This window comes from Zalophus californianus, chromosome 16, assembly GCF_009762305.2.
Source record: "Zalophus californianus isolate mZalCal1 chromosome 16, mZalCal1.pri.v2, whole genome shotgun sequence".
In the NCBI taxonomy this organism is placed as follows: Eukaryota; Metazoa; Chordata; class Mammalia; order Carnivora; family Otariidae; genus Zalophus; species Zalophus californianus.
The window spans coordinates 37,913,968-37,937,792 of record NC_045610.1 but is presented as its reverse complement, the minus strand read 5'-3'; the positions used below and the strand labels follow the sequence as shown (position 1 = coordinate 37,937,792).

General features: G+C 41.5%; 1 protein-coding gene, 1 long non-coding RNA gene and 1 pseudogene across 3 annotated transcripts in view; 2 read left to right on the top strand and 1 right to left on the bottom strand.

Annotated features, from left to right (window-relative positions):
• NPEPPS (aminopeptidase puromycin sensitive) overlaps positions 1-11,038 on the top strand; it is a 98,206-nt gene extending 87,168 nt beyond the window's left edge. For both annotated transcript variants that reach the window (XM_027625590.2, XM_027625589.2), the window contains exons 18-23: positions 1,483-1,625; positions 2,075-2,131; positions 5,474-5,581; positions 6,086-6,241; positions 6,553-6,600; positions 9,413-11,038. In XM_027625590.2, coding sequence (XP_027481391.2) covers positions 1,483-1,625; positions 2,075-2,131; positions 5,474-5,581; positions 6,086-6,241; positions 6,553-6,600; positions 9,413-9,565 — 665 coding nt within the window. In that variant the 3' untranslated portion in view covers positions 9,566-11,038. The remainder of the gene's footprint in view (positions 1-1,482; positions 1,626-2,074; positions 2,132-5,473; positions 5,582-6,085; positions 6,242-6,552; positions 6,601-9,412) is intronic.
• Positions 11,039-13,270: 2,232 nt separating this feature from the next.
• LOC113908047 lies at positions 13,271-19,982 on the bottom strand. Its single transcript, XR_003515345.1, has 3 exons — positions 19,856-19,982; positions 18,419-18,512; positions 13,271-13,659 (listed from the first exon to the last, which is right to left on the bottom strand). It is a non-coding gene; the product is annotated as an uncharacterized LOC113908047 (long non-coding RNA).
• Positions 19,983-21,220: 1,238 nt separating this feature from the next.
• On the top strand, positions 21,221-21,901 carry LOC113939068 (annotated as a pseudogene).
• The last annotated feature ends 1,924 nt before the right edge of the window (positions 21,902-23,825 follow it).

The window sequence follows — 23,825 nt, the reverse complement described above, 5'->3', positions numbered from 1 at the left end:
CCCAGTCAGTCCCTGCCACTCAGTCCCTACCCGTCCCATGCAGGCAAACACTGTTCTGCCTTCTTTCACCCTAGATTAATATTACCTCTTATAGAACTTTATGTAAATGGAATCCTAATATATATTCTGTTCTTCTCTCTGGCTTCTCTCGCTCAGTATAATGCTTAAGATACATCCAGTGTGTTCATTCCTTTTTATTGCTTAGTAGTATTCATTGTATGAATATACCATGACTTATCTGTCCATTTTGGTATTGCAGTCGATCGTTGCTAGTGTTAACTTTTTTTTTTTGAGATATAATCAGTATATCATAAAATGGACCTTTTTAAAGTGTACAACTCAGTCTTTTTTAGTTTGTTCACAAGGTTGCACAACTATCACCACTATCTAATTCCAGAACAGTTTCTTTAGCCTCAAAAGAAACTGCATACTCATTGGCAGTCACTCCCCATTCCCTGGCAACCCCCGTCCCTGGCAACCACTAATCTGCTTCCTGTCTCTATGGATTTGCCTACTCTGGGCATTTCATATCAATGGGCTCATACCCCATGTAGCCTGTCATGTCTCGCATTTTTCACTTAGCAGAATATTTCCAAGGTATATCCATTTTGCATTGTATATCAATACTGCATTCCTTTTACAGCTGAGTAATATTCTACTGTATGGGCGTACCACATTTTGTATATTCATCACTTGATGGATGTTTGGATGGTTTCTGCTTGACAGTTGTGAATACTGCTATGAACATGTGTGTACAAGTTTTTGTGTGGACAAAATGCTTTCATTTCCCTTGGGTATATACCTAAGAGTAGAATTGCTGGATCATATGGTAACTCTGTGTTTAACCTCTTTAGGAATTGCCAGGTTGTTTTTCAAAGTGGCCACATTTTACACTCCCACCAGCAATGTATGAGGGTTCTAATTTCTCCATGCTTGTTATTATCTTTTTCAGTCATCCTAGTGGGTGTAAGGTGGCATCTCATTGTGGTTTTGATTTGCATTTCCCTAATGACCAGTGTTGAACATCTCTTTATGTGCTTATTGCCCATTTACACATCTTTGGAGTAAATAGATCCATCAGAGGTTGATTTTTAAATCTAAGGTTTCAATTTATTATACACAGCATACTGGTTCTGTATGTGACCTTTCTCTGAATCTTGGGTCAAAACTGCAAGACCTAAGCCTGTTCCTTTCACATATAATCCTTAGCAGTATAATTACCTAGATGGAGTGAACATTTAATAAATTCAGATCAATGGCATTTGTAGACAAAGTCAATGAATTTATTTATCTAGTCTGTTTAGCACTTCATTTCACTCTTATGATTTGAATAATGTAAATCAGGTGTTCTCTCAGATACTAAGGTAATTGATTGTTCAAGATGGTAGACATAATATGACACAATTTATAAGATAGCCAGGTGGCATATTTGTGAAAACAGGATTTTTAAGCAGTTTCATGTCTCTTTTACTTCTTAATCAGGTCATCTAGATGCACTCCTGAGGGGCTTGGTTCTGGGCAAACTAGGAAAAGCGGGACATAAGGCAACGTTAGAAGAAGCCCGTCGTCGGTTTAAAGACCACGTAGAAGGGAAACAGATTCTCTCCGCTGATCTCAGGAGTCCTGTAGGTTTTCATGAAAATAACCTTGATTTCTAAGCGACTGCATCATTATGTATATAGTATGGAATGTATTTAATGGTAACCAAAAATGACCTAAGTACTGACCCACAAACCATATCTGACTGATTTAATAGGTGCCATTTAGGTGGTTTGTAGCCAACTTCTCCTTTGTTTAAAGTTTCTTAGACCACACTCTGGTGCTGAAAGGTGATCATCAGTGCACATTTCCCTGAGAGAGCTGGTGTGAGCTGCTGTTACTTACTACATGCTGTCTACCTTGCTGGTTTTCAATGTGGGCTCTAAGCTCTTTGCCACAATTTGTAATGTAACATCCACACACAGCTGTTTATAAGTTTTTTGACTCACTTTATGTCTTTTCTTAACATTGGACTATTTGGAACAAGATACATTTAATCATATGCCTTCTTTTTTGTTCCTGTATTCTCTTGTAGGTCTATCTGACTGTTTTGAAGCATGGTGATGGCACTACATTAGACATTATGCTAAAAGTGAGTAAATTTGGAAAGGGCTCCCATTTTCTGCTGTTGAACTTGAATCGACACAGAGATTATAAGCTTTAGGTGGTTAAAAGTCTGGGCAAAAGAAATACATGCAGATATGCATATTGCAGACAGGCAAATACTAAGAAACTATGGGAGGGGCGCCTCGGTGGCTCAGTCCGTTAAGCGTCTGACTCTTGATTTCAGCTCAGGTCACGATCTCAGGGTCATTAGATGGAGCTCCCTGTTGGACTCTGCACTCGGCAGGGAGTCTGCTTAGGATTCTCTCTCTCCCTCAGCACCACCCCCCCCCAAATTCTTTCTCTCTCTCAAAAAGAAAAGAAACTATGGGAGAAATATATAATGTCTTCTTCATGTATACTACCAATACGATGCCAAAAGTCATCTAATTTCTTCACTTTTTTATTTGTAAGTTTATGCATCTTAAATCTAAAAATTGAAATGTTCATTTTAATATGTCAAGTTCTTAAAATTTTTTCCTTCAATGTAAACTTACTAGGGTACTTCCCATTTTAAAGAAAACGTTTGTGTCTGTGCTTAGAAAGAGGATAGATGGGGGCGCCTGGGTGGCTTAGTCGTTAAGCGTCTGCCTTCGGCTCAGGTCATGATCCCAGGGTCCTGGGATCGAGTCCCGCGTTGGGTTCCCTGCTCTGCGGGAAGCCTGCTTCTCCCTCTCCCTCTGCCTGCCGCTCTGCCTGCTTGTGTTCCCTCTCTCTGTCAAGTAAATAGATAGATGATAGATAGATAGATGATAGATAGATAGATAGATAGATGATAGAACTTTAAAAAACGGGGGGGCGGATAGATGATCAGGTGTCTCAAGGGTTTGAGCTTCCAGTGCCTTTTATGAATGGACAGGAAATGACGTGACCTGCCTGCATCGCCTCCATAGTTTTCCCAGGGTAGTTGGCATGTAATTAAACTCTAATACTAACACTGTGGGACAAGCGCTGTCTCCAGTCCCTGTCCATGTGGTTATCATCAATCTAAGAAATAACTTGACTATTCTGGTTGCACTGGAGATGGAGGGAGCTGAATCTATTACCATCAAATAAAATGTGCAAAATGTGCCTAAATCAAACCTGTAAAGCCCATTCATTTAAAAACCTGCACTTAGGGGGCAATAAACAAAACAGGAATGGGATGTACTTTATTACTTCCATCTTTAATGGATTAAGAACACTTTCCTGATCTCAAGTGGATCAGAATTACAGATCTAATTTCTAGTATTTTGTTTTTGTTTTTGTTTTTTTAAAGATTTTATTTATTTATTTGACAGAGACAGCGAGAGAGGGAACACAAGCAGGGGGAGTGGCAGAGGGAGAAGCAGGCTTCCTGCTGAGCAGGGAGCCCTATGCGGGGCTCAATCCCAGGACCCTGGGATCATGACCTGAGCCAAATGCAGACACTTAACAACTGAGCCACCCAGGTGCCTCTCTAGTATTTAGTTTTAAACAAATCCTGTTTAAATGATTAGAATAGTTTGAAAAATATAACTTTAAGAAACTCAAAATGTGCCATTTTAACTACTGATCTTGTACAAGAGTTTCCTTCTAATGATATAAAAATTATACTTTGGGTTTACCTTTCAATTAAATGACATTGAGGTCCCTTCTCATTCTTAGTATTCTGTGAACCTGTGCACTATAAATCATGTATTTCTTTGCAGATGAAATCAAGTATTTGTGGATTTTGTCTTTTCCATAAAAGTATGGAACAAAATAGGGGTTCTAGAATTCTCGTGACAGATAGCTTTGACATTTTCATGTCCTGTCATACTTCAAAGAACTTACACTAGTACTAGTATGTATATTTAATAAGTGTTTGCATCTGTTAATGCAAGGGAGCTGACTGTAATTCTGCTTTACTATAGGAAGAGCTCTAATGAAGGCCAAATTAGGTTTCTTCAAGAAACCAGTTGATGGGAGATGAGGAGGATTGTTTTCTGTTGGTAATTTAGGAATAATGAGACAGGATAAAAAAATATGTATATTTTATTTCAAAGTGTATTTGGAATGTGGTGTTATGGTGCCATCTAGTGGTCTTGTATAACAGGTTCTCCTTGGGGAAAACAAATGCTTCCTGAAAGCCAGTGTTCAGTCAGGCCTTGAGTATTGGAGCTGAAAAGGACCAAAGAAATTATCTGTCCACCCCACTCATTTTACAGATGGGAAACTATGATCCAGAGAGGTTAAGGACTTAGTCAAGATCACACAGCTAGTTAGAGGCAAAACTGAGACTAGAACCCAGGTCTCCTGACTTCCTATTTATTTCACCACACTGCTCGTCAAGAGTCCAAAGGAAAGGAAGAGGAAACTGGGACCTGTGATGGGGTCTACAGACACTGGTCAGTATGGAATCTTCAGTGGGAGAGAAGATCAACAGTCTATAGATTAAGTTGTCTTGGAGAGGCATCTCATATGCCCTTGTAATTCTAATTTTTTACATGTATAATAATGTTTTGCTTCTGATGATTAAAAAAAGACTGGTATATTCACTATGGAAGATTTAGAGACTATAAAAGTATAAAGAAAATAAAACTTACCTATAATTTAAAAAATTTTTAAAGGTCACAAAATAGGTATAAGATGATCTTATTTCCAATTTGGTAATGTGTACATATCATAATAATTTAATTTTTTTCTTTTTTTTCCTAAAGATTTGATTCATTTATTTGAGACAGAGAGAGAGAGAGAACATGAGTGGGGGTGAGGGGCAGAGGGAAAGACAGAAGCAGACTTCCCACAGAGTAGGGAGCCTGATGCAAGGCTTGATCGCAGGACCCTGAGATCATGACCTGAGCTGAAGGCAGACACTCAACCAGCTGAGCCACCCAGGCCCCCCAATAATTTAATTTTTTCTTTATGCTTCTCTATTTTCCTAATTTTCTACATTCGGCATGTGCTGATTTTGTAGTTGAAAAATGTGATGGTACAGAATCCCACTGATCAGAGACTCATGAATTAATATTAACATTTATTTTTTACTGTTAGAAATAAATTGACGACCTTCAATGGTATTAGTGATGATTAGTTTGTTCATCTAACATAGAACATTAGTCAGACATCATACTCCTCAGATCTTGATGTTAAACTGCTCAGAACTGATGACAAGCCATTCACGTAGTACACACTTACATTTAATGACTTACTGTAATGGCATATGATAAATGTAGTGCCTGAACATCTTGAAAAGTATTATCTTCTGTTAATTTCATACCCTGCAATCTCAGCCAACGAGAATATAGAGCAAAAGTTTGGGAAAGAAGCTCATACAAGCATATGCATAACTTCTAGGAGAGTTAACTATCTCTTTATTTTTTCATTGTAGCTTCACAAACAAGCAGATATGCAGGAAGAGAAAAACCGAATTGAAAGGGTCCTTGGGGCTACTCTTTCACCTGAATTGATTCAAAAAGTCCTCACGTTTGCACTTTCAGTAAGTTACAACAAAAACTGCTTATAGAGGGAATTGTAACCCACTGATCTGTGGCAAGTGTGTTTGATTCAGTATCCTCTAGATCTGCTTTAACCCTAAACTAAGTCTTCCTCTTAGTCTGGGGAAAATGAGTGGACTTTTGCTACTGACCTATATATCTCCTTCTAATGGTGAGAATCAGAATAGTTGGAAGCAGAAATAAACTGGAAAGCCTATTTATCCCTGTACCTATCTTCTGTCTCTTCCTTTCTTTACCCTGGAGGAACCCAAGCAAATATCTGTCGAGTAGCCTGTTTGTACCTGTCTCAATGCTTCATTCTCAATTTGGCTCATCTTTAGGTTAAACAGTCTCCTCTTTGGTGGAAGCTTCTGGTGCCAGTTATTCCTAAAACAAGGAATGAGGGTCTTCATTGTGATTACTTGGGTACCTCAAAAGCATTTGCCATTTCTGCCCCAGAAGATGTTTTGAATACAGTAGATTTTTTGTTCTTTTTCTCTTTTTAGGAAGAGGTACGTCCACAGGACACTGTATCAGTAATTGGTGGAGTGGCTGGAGGCAGCAAGCATGGAAGGAAGGCTGCTTGGAAGTTTATAAAAGACAACTGGGAAGAACTTTATAATCGATACCAGGGAGGATTCTTAATATCCAGACTAATAAAGGTATGTGAAGATTTTTATTTTGAGTACCTCGTTTATCATGGATGTTATTTAGAGACATCCATGGTTCACTAGGCCTATAGACTATGGTCTTTGCTCTTCAAGAGTTTCTAAAGAAGGAGGGAGGGAGGGAAGAAGAGTTTCTTTAAATAGTTATTAGCTTTATTAAAGGGCTTATCCATCACCCATCCTGCACCCTCTAGAATATTCTGAAGTTGGGAGAGAATGGAATGATTCATTTTTAGGAAAAATGGAATTTTGTTCCTAGCCTCTTTTAGGTGTATTTACTGTTTAAACTGTTGTGTTTTTTTCAGCTATCAGTTGAGGGATTTGCAGTTGATAAAATGGCTGGAGAGGTTAAGGTAAGCAAAGTGCTATTTACTTTTTACTTTTCAAGGTAGTAAGTAAAAACACTAATGAGCCAAATTGTAATCATACAGTGTTGGGGTCATGCTGTATTTATCCTTGTTTTTGCTTGGAAAAAGACAGCTTGGGTTGTGTCTTTAATGCTTGAAGAATTTGGGGTTGGAATCATCTTTGAGGGCATTGAAATATGGCTGAAAGAACCTGGAACTTGGAATCAGTCAATCTGAGTAGAAATCCGTGCCCTGCCCTATTAGCTATGTGACTTCAAGCAAGTTTTTTTTTTTTTTTTAAAGATTGGTCTTTTTTTTTTAAAGATTTTATTTATTTATTTGAGAGAGAGAGAGAATGAGAGCGAGAATGAGAGATAGAGAGCACGAGAGGGAAGAGGGTCAGAGGGAGAAGCAGACTCCCTGCCGAGCAGGGAGCCCAACGCGGGACTCGATCCCGGGACTCCAGGATCATGACCTGAGCCGAAGGCAGTCGCTTAACCAACTGAGCCACCCAGGCGCCCTTCAAGCAAATTTTTAACCCCTATGAGCTCCCTACGTCTCCTCATCCATAAAATGGGATGATAATAAGATTGTTATTTAGAGTAACTAACATAGTGGGACAGAAGGGAGTAGTAGGTCCTTTATAATTTTTTCCTTTCTAATAACCTTCCTAGACCTGCCATATGCAGAGGGAGACAAGATGGCTATGTAGGGCTCTCCTCTTAGCCTTTACAAAGGTCAATAGTCAGCTAAGTGGTAAAGTTCAGCATTTGAGGAACAAATCTGCACTGATTAGGAAAATCTTAACTTCAGGGGCACCTGGGTGCCTCAGTAGTTGGGCATCTGCCTTCGGCTCAGGTCATGGTCCCAGGGTGCTGGGATCGAGCCCCACATCCAGTTCCCTGCTCCATGGGAAGCCTGCTTCTCCCTCTCCCACTCCCCCTGCTTGTGTTCCCTCTCTCGCTGTGTCTCTCTCTGTCAAATAAATAAATAAAATCTTAAAAATAAATAAAGAGATACTTGATTCTGGAGAATATTTTTTTAAAAAATCTTAACTTTAAGCCTTCCATTGCATTTAATTGTGAAGTACCTTTGAAATGTCATTTTCACCTTCATCTTCTTGAGGGCAGTGGGGTTATGAGGCATAAATTTGGAAGTTCTGAGAGCTATAGTGTTGTCTCATTCACTCTGCAAACCATTTTAGGAATAGGATTTTAAGAATTCAGATCTTGAGAAAACAGTGAAAGACTTGATCTCTGCCTTCATTTAGTTTACATAGTATATTGTGCAAACAGTTCCTTTATTGTAAAGCATATAAGTACTCTGAAGGAGAAGTACATATACAGGTTTTGGAGGGGAAGGGCAGTGAGTGGCCGAGCTGAGGTTGGTTAAGATAGGCAGCGGCCAGACCATGGAGGGCCTTGTAGGCCGTATAAACATTTTCCTAAGAGTAAAAAGCCCTTGAAGTGCTTATAAACAGTGAGTTGATGTGATTTTTGTGATAAAAATTTCAGTCTGGCTGCAGTGTGGAGAATAGTGTGGAATAGGGAAGAGAAGATGTTGGGATGCTAATTCTCCAAGCAAGAATGATAAAGTAGCTTGGGGGAGAGGGAGTAATGAAATTCACGGGGCCTGATTTTGTTAATCTTTAGTTCAACAAATATTTACTGAGTGGCTTCTCTGTGTTGTGAACATACCTTGGCAGAGGAAGAAGGAAGAGTCGAGGAGGATTCCCAGGTTTCTTTTATGTAAATGGTAGTGCTATTTGTTGAGATGGAGTGAGGGGAAGTCCTGTATCTTACTCAGGCCCTAAGGAGCCTTGGAGCAGGGGCCATTGTCATCTGTGTAAACAAAATAAGGTTATTGATTTCTAAAAGTTCTAGACTTAATCTGATGAATTAGTCATTCTCTCTTTTACGCCTGTGATGACTAGTTCAAAGACCCCCATCCTTTTGCTGGTTGGTATTTAAGAGAGAGAGAGAGAGACAGAGTGAGAGAGAGTGGGGGAGGGGCAGAGGGAGAGAGAGAATCTCAAGCAGAGTCCCCACTGAGCCTGGAGCCTGACTCGGGGCTTGGTCCCAGGACCCCGAAATCATGAGCTGAGCTGAAATCAAGAGTGGGACGCTTAACTGACTGAGCCACCCAGGCGCCGCAAGAGTTGCTTTGTTTTCTGTGAAACTTGGCATACTTCATTAGAAACTAGTTTATTGCATCTTTAATCAATAAGCTTTGTGGTAAATTATAATAAACTCAGAAATAGTCTTGTATGAAAAATGTGAGTCTATGGAGCAGTAATCAAAGCTTTGTGGTTTTGTCATCCTTCACAATTTAATCTCTTTTAGAAGCAGTCAGAATGTGTTTGAGTCCTTAAGGACTCTGCCTGCCAACTATTATGTTAACAGTTTATATGGGTTTCTCTTTAATCGTCTGGAGTAAATATTTTCTCATGAATGAGAAAACAGAAGAGTTAATTTAACTAAAAGTCATAGGCTAATACATGACCAAGCCTAGATTTCAGTCCCAAGCCTAATTCCAAAACCTACACTAACCACTAGATGATGAGTCTAAAAGAAAGGCTGTAGGTTCTCTTTATTAACTTTTGATTCAATTTTAAGCATATATTTGGAGAAGAATTCCTATATGCAAGTCCAAGAAGCTGTTTGTTTTCTTTTAGCCTGGGAGTGGCAATGGTAAAATTTTCATGATTGAAGCTTTTGAATCCTTTACAGAACAGTGGGTGTTTTTTCATGACCTGTGATATTAGTACCTTCTTACTATTGCTAGTAATGATCCTGCGTTCTGCGTTGTTTTATACCAGGCTTTCTTCGAGAGTCATCCGGCTCCTTCAGCTGAGCGCACCATCCAGCAGTGTTGTGAAAATATCCTGCTGAATGCTGCTTGGCTAAAGCGAGATGCTGAGAGCATTCACCAGTACCTCCTTCAGCGAAAAGCCTCACCACCTACAGCGTGAGCCCTGAGCACACCACTGCTGCGGTCCTGCCGCTTGGCTGCTGGGGGGATAAGGTGGGGCTACCGAACAGCTGATTCACATGCCAAGAATTTGGAGTCTTCTTTCAAACCAGTGGGGGTTGGACAATGAATGTAGTTAACTGGTTCCTGCTCACACTCCAGAATTAAATCCTATTGAAAAAGGAAAATCAGCAATTCAGCAAAAAAATAAAAATAAAAAGTAAAAATGTAAATATGATAGTAATAAAATAGAGCATAACGAAACTGTGAAACTTCCTGAAGCCTTGTCAGTGGTTAAAAGTATTTAACACTCTCCTGTTAATGACAGATGTTCTGTTTTTATAACCTACCAAAAGGAAACTAGAGGCTTCTGGGTGAAGAAGATTTTTTGTGAAGTAGGTTCTGCAAGCAGCCTACAAGCCAAGGGTAGTGTCCATTGCTGGGAATGGTTAAACGTGAAAGGCTGATAGCTGGTATAACATAGAGTCTGTGCATAATTCCAAGTGTTTTTTGGTTTTTTTTTGGGTTTGTTGGGTTTTTGGTTTTTGGGGGGGTTTTTTGGTGGTTTTTTTTTTTTTTTTGGTTTTTTTTTTTTTTTGGCATGGGGAGTGATCGGGAAGATATATTTTCCGCATAACTCATTCTGAACCAAGGATCATAATTTTCCTCCATGCCTTCCCTCCTGTGTGACCACCCAGCCAAAAGGAAAAAAAAAAGTGAAAAAAAAAAAAAAAAAACCAAACCTCTCCTGGTCTGGGTTTATTCTTCCTCTTAGTTCCACCCCCAACCTCCACCCCCGGTGTCCTTCTTAGAGATCAAGAAATAATAAGGAAACATCTTTTATAGCCACATTAAATAAGAGAAACTGATATACATTATTTTTTCTTTCTTTTTTAAGATAACTTTTAAGAGCCCTGAGATGCATATAGGTGAGACATAGAAATTAAAGGGTTTTCAGCCAGGCCGTCCTGAAGGAGTTATTCTGCTAAAAAACAAACAAAATGGTCGTAGTTGTCCGACAGGCCAACGGTTAAACCTCTTCATGATAGTATCAACACTGGCTTCTCCCGGTTCACCGTGGACGTAGAAGAAGTCAGTGGCCCCCGCTGCAGGGGCCGTGTATTAGTGGTGACTGGATAGAACAGCAAAGACCATAAGCCTGTGTGTGCCACTCTTTGCTTTAACAGTGTATCCTACTAACAAGCCTCACCTACCTGACCCAGTGAGTTTTAACTCTACACTTCATTGCTTTCCTCTGCCCCTACCTTTTTTCCTTTTTTTCTTTTTCCTCTTATTTTTCCTTTTTAAAAATATTTGTTTTGTGTTATTAACAGGAATTTCATATTTGGTGTGGCTTAACTATATTTCAGAAGGTCATCAGATTGTGAGACTGCTTCCTTGAAACATTTTTGTGCTATTGTTTTAAAAAAATAATAATTAAAAAGTTGGCGTTAATAAAAATGTCAATGTGAAATTGATGTCCTGATTTCTTTTATTCTCTTTCATAAGAAACTATAAACTTTCCTGTCACTCACTAGGATTATAAGAAGTTTTAACGACCAAAGGATTTTTTGAGTCTAAGAAAATCCAATTTCTGAATTCCTTAATGAGTAATACCTAAACAGAAAAATCCTAAGATTCTTTCTAAATTCGTTCTGGATGCTCAGAAATCTCTTAGAGATCCTTAGAGTTAGCATTCGGGAGTTAACTAGGACTTACCAGTTGACGTTTATCAAGGCTTTTCTGTCCAGGGGCCACACTCATGGCCGCGCTAGAGGCCATCTAGGCATGTGCTTAAGGCATCAGCAAAGCAGGGACACCAGAAAGTCTGAGAAAAGAAATCTGCTTTTAATAATAAGAACTCAAGGGGCCCCTGGCTGGCTCAGTCAGTAGATTGTGTAGACTCTTGATCTCTGGGTTGTGAGTTCAATCCCTACGTTGGGTGTGGAGGCTACTTAAAATTAAAAAAACAAAAAAACTCGGAAGTTTATAATTAAAAGTTCTAGAAAGAAGGTACTTCAGTTTCAGCATACATGCAGGTTTTGTGTTTAATAGTTTAGTAGTTTGAATTTTGCTGGGGCAGAAGTGGTGCAGGAGATCTTCCGTGTCCCCTTCAGAGCTGCTGTCCATCCTGTTCTGTGCCCCAGGAGGGGTTGGCCCCAATGGACTGCATTAACAGGCTCCTTTGCCCTCTGACTTCAGGCTGTGTTGATCCAATTAGTAATACCTTCAAGATCAAAAGGCATGAGGAAAGGATGGTGAGGGTATTTATTCCCCAGGCTTCCTCATACCCAGGTCACAGGGGTTGTCTGTGTTGCTCTACCAAAGACCATGACTCCTAATTAAGCAGCCCTCTCGAGCTTCTAGCTCCTTCACTTTGCCCCTTCAAATCTAGGAATAGAAAGAACTATTCCCCTTCTAGCTCTGGATTACTCCATTATTCCTTGTTGGTTCTCCTGAACTTTCCCATGTCTTTGTAAATAGTCCCCTTATTAAACCTTCTTCAAGTTACCCAGTTCGAGTGTGTTCTTGTTTTCTACTAATATCTTGACTGATTCTGGCACTGGAGTCCTGATGATTTGGGTCTCTAAAGATCTTAATTCAGCCTTTTCGGTGTCAGATGTTTTACTTTATTGTTTGTCTTCCAAGTAGCTCCCTATCAGGTAATAGACTCATTTTACAGGTGAGAAAGCAGGCTCAAAAAAATTAGGTAAAGTAGTTATACAATGAATAACTTAGAACCAATGGTCAGCCCAAGCTCACTGGTCTCTAAATCCTGTGTTCTTGCTAATTGTCATGTCTCCACGATTAGAAGATCATGCAGTCAGACTGGATCTTAGAGCAACAGTGTTAAATATATTGAATGATTTTCCTTTAACCCTAAGACTTCTTGGTTAAAGCTTTTAGTAGAAATCAGAAAGTTGAAAAAGAGAAATGTGGGGCACCTGGCTGGTTCAGTCAGTAGAGCATGTGACTCTTGATCTCAGGGTCTTGAGTTTAAGCTCCTCATAGAGCTTGCTTAAAAAAAATAATAATTATTTTAAAAAAAGGGGGGATGAATGGGTTGATACTTCCTATAGAGAATTTTATATTATTTTTTATTAATGGGAAACAATAAAGCTTTTTGGAATACTACATGGTGGTGGATGAATTCTTAAACTTCCAGTTTCTAAGGATGGGTTTCAGGATGCAAGGAACCCCTTGAAATTATCTGTAAAGAACATATCTCTGTAGTGTGCAATTTAGAATGTATGAAAGGAGTTCTGTAGCTTTAAAAGAGTTCTTTCAGTTGTATTACCCAAACAGGTCCTAGAATGTTATCAGAAAGATTGGAGCCACATCTGTAGGGTTAGTGATTCTTTTTCTTGGCAGGGCAGAAAAAAAAAAAAGCTTCTGATCATCTATTTATAGCCTGTACTTATAGACAGCCTCAGTTTTGACTGAATAATCAATTACTTGGTGAGAAATGAATCTCCTCTGGGGCGCCTGGGTGGCTCAGTTGTTAGGCATCTGCCTTCGGCTCTGGTAATGATTCCAGGGTCCTGGGATCGAGCCCCACATCGGGCTCCCCACAAAGTGGGGAGCCTGCTTCTCCCTCTCCCACTCCCCCTGCTTGTGTTCCCTCTCTCACTGTGTCTCTGTCAAATAAATAAAATCTTGAAAAAAAAAACGAGTCTCCTCTTACTACACACTGGTTTTAGGCTCTCAGCGTTGTTTAATTTTCTTTTATAAGACTGTCTTCTCTTTTGTGATGGTACAAAAACTCACCCAAGATGGACAGTGCCTTCTTGTACCACCCCTGGTCGACACAGACTGGCCAAGGTGTTTGGTTTCAAACACAAGTATAAGCGATAGGAGACCCCGGTGTTCGTAAACATGAGGCCAAACAGCTGCTTTCCCTCAGAAACCACATCAGAGGATTGGTGGTTCCATCAGCACATGCGATGGCAACCGTGATCGGTGGCAGGGCCAAAGGAAGGAGAGTCGACGCGTTGTTAGTAGCACTTGTAAAAAGGTCTGGTTGCCCCTGTAGTTCTGTTGCTGGCATCCGGTGGCTGTAGCTTTCACCATTGAACTTCTGGTTCCAATACTGAGCTAGAATTGGCAACAGAGGAGAAACATAGCTTACTATTAATCTATGCTTTCTCAGGGAAGTTGCCAGCCGCTGACAGCAGACATGCTGCACACCAATTAAAAGATGACTACCAGGAAGAAAAAAAATTAAATCTTGTCATAGTTTGACCATACCAGTCTGGTCCTCTGAGACACCTGCCTCCCCCTCCACCCCCAACCAAATTTAACCTTTGTCATCTATTTGACAAATTGTGCGGGTATATTACATTATACTGCAATTTCAGCCCACTCTATTAGGGGGCTGATTATCTACTCTGTGTTATATATGCTAATCTTATGGATATTCTCTTCTTAGTGTTCTCTACTATTTAGACTTCTACTAAGGAAGTTAAGAAAACTAAATATTGAATGGCTAATGATTCAATAGAAGTCTCAAGAACACAGAATGCAAGATAATGAAGGCGAGATGGAGAAACAGTTTATAAGAAAAAGTACAAAACATTTAAAATAGTTGACATGAATGAGGATGGATGAGATGATTGTTGCTTTCTTAAGATTTTTTTTAAAGATTTCATTTATTGATTTGAGAGAGAGGGAGAAGGAGAAGCAGTCTCCCTGGGGCACAATCCCAGGACCCTGGGATCATGACCTGAGCCAAAGGCAGATGCTTAACCAACTGAGCCACCCAGGCGCCCCGTAAGACTTATTTTAGAGACAGAGAAAGCATGAGTGGGAGGGGCAGAGGGAGAAGGAGAGAGTTTCTCAAGCAGACTCCATGCTGAGTGCAGAGCCTGATGCACCTTGAATCTCAGGACTCTGAGATGAAGTCCTGAGTCAAAGAGTTGGATGCTTAACTGACTGAGCCACCAGGTGCCCAACTATTGCTTTCTTTTTTTTTTTTTAAGATTATTTATTTATTTATATGAGAGAGAGAGAATGAGAGAGAGAACACGAGACGGGGGGAGGGTCAGAGGGAGAAGCAGACTCCCTGCTGAGCAGGGAGCCCGATGCGGGCCTCGATCCTGGGACTCCAGGACCATGACCCGAGCAGTCGCCTAACCAACTGAGCCACCCAGGCGCCCCCAACTATTGCTTTCTTAATAGGTCAGTTCCCTCCTCTAGGAACAGAGCACTTGAAAGGGGAATGTAAAGGGGTATGGTAGGATGAAGTTAATGCTGTGGCCTTTAAGAGCGTAAAGAAGTACCTTCTCTTACTTTGTTCTTTTTCTTTTTTCCCACCCCCTTCACCACCACCCTTTGGGGCTTCTGGCAACCACCAATCTGTTCTCTGTATCAATGAGCTTGGTTTTTTTGTTTTTATTTTTTTAAGATTTCACATTTAAGAGAAATCACTCAGTATTTGTCTTTCTCAATCTGACTTATTTCACTTAGCATAATGCCCTTAAGGTCCATCCATGTTGTTGCAAATGGCAAGATTTCATTCTTTTTTATGGCTGAGTAATATTCTAGCGTGTGTGTCTGTGTGTGTCTGTGTCTGTGTGTGTACATGCTACAATTTCCTTATTCATCCATCCATTGGTGGACACAGGTTGTTTCCATATTTTGGTTATTGTAAATAATGCTGCAGTGAACATGGGGTGCATATATCTTTTTGAGTTAGTATTTTCATTTTCTTCAGATAAATACCCAAAAGAGGAATTGCTAGATTGTATGGTAGTTTTGTTTCTAATTTTTTAAAGAACCTCCATACTGTTTTCCATAGTGGCTGCGCCAATTTACATTCCCACCAGTAGTGCACAAGAGTTCAATTTTCTCCTCACCATCACCAACACTTGTTATTTCTTGTCTTTTTGATACTAGCCATCCTGACAGGTGTAAAGTGAAAGCTAATTGTGGTTTTGATATGTATTTCACTGATGATTAATGATGTTGAACATCATTTCATGTGCCTGTTGGTCATCTGCATATCTTTGAAAAAAATGTCTATTCAGATCTTACGTCCAATTTTAATTGGATTATTTGTGAAGTGTTTTTTGCTATTGAGTTGTATGAGTTCTTTATATATTTTGGATATTAGCCCCTTATAAATACATGATTTGCAAATATTTTCTCCCATTCAGTAAAGTTTGCCTTTTTGTTTTGTTGGTTTCCTTTGCTGTGTAGAAGCTTTTTAATATGATGAAGTCTCATTTATTTTTGCTTTTATTGCTTTTGCTTTTGGTGTCAGGTTAAAAAAAACATTGCCAGGACCTATGCCAACTATGTTTTCTTCTAGGAGTTTTATGGTTTCAGGTGCTATATTCAAGTCTTTAATCCACCTTGAGTTAATCTTGGTGTATGGTGAAAGATAGTGGGCAAGTTTCATTCTTTTGCATGTGGCTTACCATTTTCCCAACACAGCTTATTGAACAGACTGTCCTTTCCCTGTCGTATATTCTTAACTCCTGTGTCATAAATTAATTGGCCATACATAAATGTGTTTTTTTCTGGGCTCTCTATCTTGTTTCATTGATCTGTGTATCTGTTTTTATGCCAATACCATATTGTTTTAATTATCATAGCCTTTGCAATATAGTTTGAAATCAGGGAGTATGATGCCTCCAGCTTTCTTCTTTCTCAAGATTGCTTTGGCCATTCAGGGTTTCTCACTTCATTCCTCGAACAGTAATAGAATATACAGATGATCTCTGTGTAGACAACAAAACAGTACATGACTTATGTAAGACAACATGGCTACCAAATCTGGTCTGCTCTCCCTGCCCTTGCTGACACTCTTCTTCCCAGAAAATGGAAGGTTCTAGAGCTGTGTGTCCAAGTACAGTAGCCTCTGACCATATGTAGCTATTTAAGTTTAAATTCAAATAAATTAAAAATTAAGTTCCACATTTCAAGTGTTCATTAGCCACATACAGCTAGTGGCCACTATATTGGGCAATACCAGATACACATCATATTCCATCACTGAAGAAAGTTCTGTTGGACCACCCGGTTCTACATCAAGTGTTTGCAAGTGTATTTTTTGTTTATGGTAGAAAATAGTTACATAATGTATGTTCTTTAGCAGCCTCATTGTAACACTGCTCTTCATCTAAGAACATTGTATCACTAACCCCTATGGACTTAAAATTTTATTTCTGTTTACAAATGTAATACAGGGGAGCCTGGGTGGCTCAGTTGGTCAAGAGTCTGCCTTCCGCTCAGGTCATGATTCCAGGGTCCTGGGATTGAGTCCTGTGTTGGGCCTCCCTGCTCAGCGGGGAGTCTGCTCCTCCCTCTTCCACTACCCCTCCCCTCACTCATTCCCTCCCTCTCTCTCTCAAATGAATACATAAGAATCTTTTAAAAAAATTTAAGAATTAGGGGCGCCTGGGTGGCTCAGTCATTAAGCATCTGCCTTCGGCTCAGGTCATGGTCCCAGGGTCCTGGGATCGAGCCCCGCATCAGGCTCCCTGCTCGGCGGGAAGCCTGCTTCTCCCCCTCTCCCACTCCCTCTGCTTGTGTTCCCTCTTTTGCTGTGTCTCACTCTGTCAAATAAATAAAATCTTAAAAAAAAAAAGCATCAAGTCTTTAAAAAAAAATTTTTTTTTAATTAAAAAAATACACGGGGCACCTGGGTGGGTCAGTCGGTTAAGAGTCTACCTTCGGCTCAGGTCACGATCCCAGGGTCCTGGCTGGGATCGAGTCCCGCATCTGGCTCTCTGCTCAGCAGAGAGTCTGCTTCTCCCTCTGCCTCCTGCTTGTGCTCTCTCTCTCTCTGTGTCAAATAAATAAATAAAATCTTTAAAAAAATACAAATGTTATACATACTCTTTTAAATTTTGAAAGGGAAAAAAAAGTCACTATCTCTTCTTATAAACCTGCCTCCCAAAGACAATCCTGATTACAGATGAGTTTGGGAAATATTCCTCCAGCTATGTTTTTACACTCTAGTTTATGCATTTAATTCTTTTTAGTAATGAAGATGGGTTGTGCCCCTTTTGCTTGTTCCTCTTTGTAACAGATGCCACGCATTTTCAGTCTTTGCCTCAGGAAGCTAAGTGTGCTAGGCTCTGACCTGTGACCCCTGATGTCATGCTCTCAGTCCTGAGGATATGACTTGAGAACAAATAAACAGTTGGCAAATGCATACCTTGAGGAGCATTTCTTTCTTTCTTTCTTTTTTTTTTTTTTTTAAGATTTTGTTTATTTGACAGAGAGAGACACAGCGAGAGAGGGAACCCAAGCAGGGGGAGTGGGAGAGGGAGAAGCAGGCTTCCTGCCGAGCAGGGAGCCCGATGTAGGGCTCGATCCCAGGACCCTGGGATCATGACCTGAGCCGAAGGCAGACGCTTAACGACTGAGCCACCCAGGCGCCCCAAGGAGCATTTCTTCCTTGTTTAGATGCACTGATTCACGCGTGTTTTCCAGCCTGACTGCCTGATGTGAAACGCCCATTTTGTGGCGGGCACACATTTGAGGAATGCGGCTTTCAGCTCCTCGCTCAATTAGTTTAAGTGGTTCGTGTAATGAATTCACTCAGTGTTCTTTCCTCACCGGAGATGTGAACAGCACTGTATTTGGAACTAACATTGCAACCCTATACACCGCCGCCTGTGTGTTTAGTTACAGATTGTGGTGGTTATCGCCATGAACTAGACTTCGGAAGTGCTACAGTGATGGATATCACAAAGACTTTGGTGAGGACACGCAGCTGGCTTGGGGGGCGGGGAAGGAAAAGAAGAAAAAAGTGCCCTTTCTCACAGATTGCAACCCGCAGGGACTTCAGCTTGCTGCAGTTGTTGAAATGAGGCCACGGGTTCCTCCCACCGGTCAGGCTTACCTGTCGGACACCTGCCGCGGGAGCCCCACCTGCTCAGCAGGGAGTCTGCTTCTCCCTCTCCCTCTGTCGCTCCCTCTGCTTGTGCTCTCTCGCTCTGTCAAATAAATAAATACAATCTTAGGAAAAGAAGAAAAGAAAGAGAAATAGTGAATGAGTACTTCTAAGTGTGATGAGTCTTTGGAATAGGAAGGGCAGAGTGGTATAAGAGGCCATTACTGGGGAATCCGATGTTGCCTGGATGTTCAGGAAAGGCTCCCATGAAGAAATGATGTTAAACAGAGGCCTGCAAGATGAGTTGTTGCTAACCAGGCAAAGAAGAAAGGGAAAAGTGTTCTAGGCAGAAGAAATAGCATGTACAATGGCCTGTGGCTGAAAAGAACCTGACCTATTTAAGGAACCAAAGGAAATCCAGACTAGAGGGAACAAAGGGAACTCTTGGAAAAGTGGTGGAAGAGAAATCTGGAGATGCAGGCCAGGGCCAGACTAGGGAGGGACTCAGGCCACATTAAAGATTCCACACTGGGATGCCTGGCTGCCTCCGTCACTCCGTCGGTGGAATGTGAGTTCTTGATCTCGGAGTCGTGAGTTCGAGCCCCATGTTGTGCATAGAGATTACTTAAAAAAAGAGAAAGAAAGAGAGAAAGAGAGAAAGAAAGAAAGAAAAAGAAAGAAAGAAAGAAAGAAAGAAAGAAAGAAAGAAAGAAAGAAAGAAAGAAAGAAAGAAAAAGAGAGAGAGAGAGAGAAAGAAAGAAAGAAAGGAAGGAAGGAAGAAAGAGAGGTGCCTGGGTGGCTCAGTGTTAAGCATCTGCTTTCGGCTCAGGTCATGATTCCAGGGTCCTAGGATGGAGCCCGGCAACAGGCTCCCTGCTCAGCAGAAGTCTGCTTCTTCCTCTCCCACTCCCCCTGCTTGGGTTCCCTCTCTCACTGTGTCTCTCTCTGTCAAATAAATAAATAAATAAAATCTTTATAAAAAAAAGAAAGAAAAAAGATTCTATACTTTAGGTAAAGGACAATGGGAAACCATGAGTTTCTGCATCTGTGCAATGAGAATAATACTCCCAGAGTCACCAGGGAACAAAATGAGAAGAATACAAGTGAAAGGTCTTTAGTGCTTTAGGAAAACTACTGATATAATATCATTAGTGGTAATACTATACTGTGCTGCCTTCTTAAGTAATAGAAGTAATAGTTCAAATCCCCTCCTAAGTGGGAATAGGAAATAGTCCATAAAACCCTGACTTACTCAAGGGAACTGATGGAAAGGTCAGAAGTTCATTTCAGTCGAAATTTCCAGCATGAGGTTCCTGAAGCCCAGGGATGAGCTCAGTTGTTTGGAGCAGGATCACACCATTTATGGCCATGTGTATTTCCCAACTCCATCCCAACTCCCCAACACCACTTCCGGAAAAGATCAGCATGCTGCCTCCTCAAACCTACCAGAGCAGAACCACTCGGACACCCTTTCCTCTTGATTTCTTCCAGTCAGATCTTGTGCCCAGCATCTCCTTAAGTCAGCTTTTGTAGAAACCACCATCGTTTAAAAACATGACACTCCTCTGAGCTGTTCATGGCAAAATAATGATCCCACTTAGCACCTGCATTACACTTTAGGAAAATTTCAACACCTTTCCAAATCTGTGATGTTTTATTCCTACCATGCTTCTGCGAAAGTAGGTACAACAAAACCTCGGGACGGATGCAAAACCTGGGGTTCACCTCTCCAATGTGACCAGCACTGATATACTACCATGGAGGACTTAACGGTTCATTTTGGGCCATTTCCTCTCTGCCTGAAACGTATTAACTATTATCCAGGTACAGAAGGGCAACATATTAACTATTACCCCAGTGTGGAAGGACAGAGCTTCCGCAGGTGACTGAGGCCCCATTACCAGAACTCGCTTCCCAGTTCTGGTTGAACAAACCAGACACAATTCTTCCCCAGAGGTAACTGACTACCATAAATGCTCCACAGTACTACACACCAGAGGTTGCAAACTTGTATTTTCCCTTTGACCGACATAATGCTTTTTAAAGATTTCTGAAAATGTAAATGCCAGTTTTTTAAAAATCACATTTGGGGTGCTTGGGTGGCTCAGTTGGTTGGGTGTCTGCCTTTGGCTCAGGTCATGATCTCAGGGTCCTGGGATGAGCCCTGCGTGGGGCTCCCTGCTCTGCCAGGAGTCCGCTTGTCCCTCTCTCTTTGCTACCCTCCCACCCCCCCTCAAGTAAATAAAATCTTTAAAAATAAGTAAATATCACAACATTTTACATAAAAATCCAGATTTCCACCCAGGCGCCCCTCCATCTTATGTTGAATAATCAGAGGATCTGGCAAATTGTCGGGGGCTGAGTACTGACTTATGACCAGCCTATTATGCCACAGTCCCCAGTCTGCCTCCATCCTTCATGAAGAGGGAGTGACAGACCCAGAATATCTGAATTTGTGCACCCACTCCCATATGGACCAAGTATTATGAGTATCATATCCCTCCTTTGTGACCCCTCTTTACATATGAAACAAGCTTTGGCCCCTCCGGTCCATCTCTGATGGATCTTAGGTTAGTTAGTTGCAGCTACTTCCGGAGGGTAAGGATGAAAAGCTTTAATTTATTCCATCAAAGACTTATGTTAGGTTACTCTATTGGCTCCCCTTTTCCATTCTGGTTCCTCCGATCGTTCCTTCCTTCCTTCCTTCCTTCATTTAAGATTCAGAACCTTTTTTTTTTTTGGTAATACTTATGAAGGTAGTAGGGCAGTGTCCTCAAATCATTTTTGGGCGGAGAATTTTTAAAAAATAAAATGCATTACTGGGAGTCCCCGCGGCGGCTGGAGGAGGCAGGCGGTCACGGCCCTCTGCACCCAGGTCCCTACTGGCCCCACCAGCAGAAGGTGCTGCCGCTGTATGAGCCACCTGGAGTCGGATTGTGTCCACAGGGACAAATACTGGGACTTAGCTTGTTTGAGGAGAGCCCGGCGTGAAGAACAGAAGAATGAAAAGATATGGTGAAGGCCACCCAACTGCTGAGGGAGGCGGAGGAAGAATCCTGGCGCAGTCGGCATCCTCAGCCACACACCTTCCCCGAGTCTCCAGGAGGGACCTCCTCCGAGAGAGCAAGTGCTACGAGGTTCCTGAGTGGTGCTTAGGGGACCGGCAGCCCTCGGAGAAGGCGCGGTGTCCCGACTGCTCTGCCGAGGGAGAGCAGTGGAAGAAGCTGCGGAGGGAAAGCTGGGCGCGGGAGGTGAGGTGGCTGCAGGAGGAAACGGCGCTCGGCGGTACTAACCCTGCGGCTGTGCCCCCCCCGCCCCGCCCCCGCCCGGAGGGAAGGGGATTTGCCGCACCTGCGGTGGCACACTGAGCCCCGGGGCCCTGTGCGCAGAGGGGAGGACACCTCAGCAGTCAGCCACGCTGGCAAGGGAAATCAGATACACAACGAATACACGCTTGCCCTAATAAAAATCACTCAGCTTGGGAAGGATTAATTAATTAGTTAATTAGTTAATTAGATAACTAAAAATGCGTTACTGGAATCCCACTTTTGGGTATATACCCAAAAGAATTGAAAGAGATATGTGCACACCCACGTTCATTCATGGCAGCATTATTCACAGTAGCCAAAAGGGGAAAGCAACCCAAGTGTCTATCGAGGGATGAGTGGATAAACACAATGCGATGTATACATCACAATGGAATATTATTCAGCTTTATTTTTTAATTTTTTATTGTTATGTTAATCACCATACATTACATCATTGGTTTTTAATGTAGTGTTCCATGAATCATTGTTTGTGCATAACACCCAGTGCTCCACGCAGAACGTGCCCTCTTTAATACCCATCACCAGGCTAACCCATCCCCCCACCCCCCTCCCCTCTAGAACCCTAAGTTTGTTTCTCAGAGTCCATCGTCTCTCATGGTTTGTCTCCCCCTCCGATTTCCCCCCCTTCATTCTTCCCCTCCTGCTATCTTCTTTTTTTTCTTAACATATATTGCATTATTTGTTTCAGAAGTACAGATCTGTGATTCAACAGTCTTGCACAATTCACAGCGCTCACCATAGCACATGCCCTCCCCAATGTCCATCACCCAGCCACCCCATCCCTCCCACCCCCCACCACTCCAGCAACCCTCCGTTTGTTTCCTGAGATTAAGAATTCCTCATATCAGTGAGGTCATATGATACGTGTCTTTCTCTGATTGATTTATTTCACTCAGCATAACACCCTCCAGTTCCATCCACGTCGTTGCAAATGGCAAAATCTCATTCCTTTTGATGGCTGCATAATATTCCATTGTGTATATATACCACATCTTCTTTATCCATTCATCTGTCGATGGACATCTTGGCTCTTTCCACAGTTTGGCTATTGTGGACATTGCTGCTATAAACATTGGGGTGCATGTACCCCTTCAGATCCCTACATTTGTATCTTTAGGGTAAATACCCAGTAGTGCAATTGCTGGATCGTATGGTACCTCTATTTTCAACTTTTTGAGGAACCTCCATACTGTTTTCCAGAGTGGCTGCACCAGCTTGCATTCCCACCAACAGTGTAGGAGGGTTCCGCTTTCTCCACATCCCCGCCAACATCTGTCGTTTCCTGACTTGTTAATTTTAGCCATTCTGACTGGTGTGAGGTGGTATCTCATTGAGGTTTTGATTTGGATTTCCCTGACGCCGAGCGATGTTGAGCACTTTTTCATGTGTCTGTTGGCCATTTGGATGTCTTCTTTGGAAAAACGTCTGCTCATGTCTTCTGCCCATTTCTTGATTGGATTATTTGTTCTTTGGGTGTTGAGTTTGATAAGTTCTTTATAGATTTTGGATACTAGCCCTTTATCTGATATGTCATTTGCAAATATTTTCTCCCATTCTGTCAGTTGTCTTTTGGTTTTGTGGACTGTTTCTTTTGCTGTGCAAAAGCTTTTTATCTCGATGAAATCCCAATAGTTCATTTTTGCCCTGGCTTCCCTTGCCTTTGGTGATGTTTCTAGGAAGAAGTTGCTGCGGCTGAGGTTGAAGAGGTCGCTGCCCGTGTTCTCCTTTAGGATTTTGATGGACTCCTGTCTCACATCTAGGTCTTTCAACCATTTGGAGTCTATTTTTGTGTGTGGTGTAAGGAAATGGTCCAGTTTCATTCTTCTGCATGTGGCTGTCCAATTTTCCCAACACCATTTGTTGAAGAGACTGTCTTTTTTCCATTGGGCATTCTTTCCTGCTTTGTCAAAGATTAGTTGACCATAGGGTTGAGGGTCCATTTCTGGGCTCTCTATTCTGTTCCATTGATCTATGTGACTGTTTCTGTGCCAGTACCATACTGTCTTGATGATAACAGCTTTGTAATAGAGCTGGAAGTCCGGAATTGTGATGCCGCCAGCTTTGCTTTTCTTTTTCAACAGTCCTCT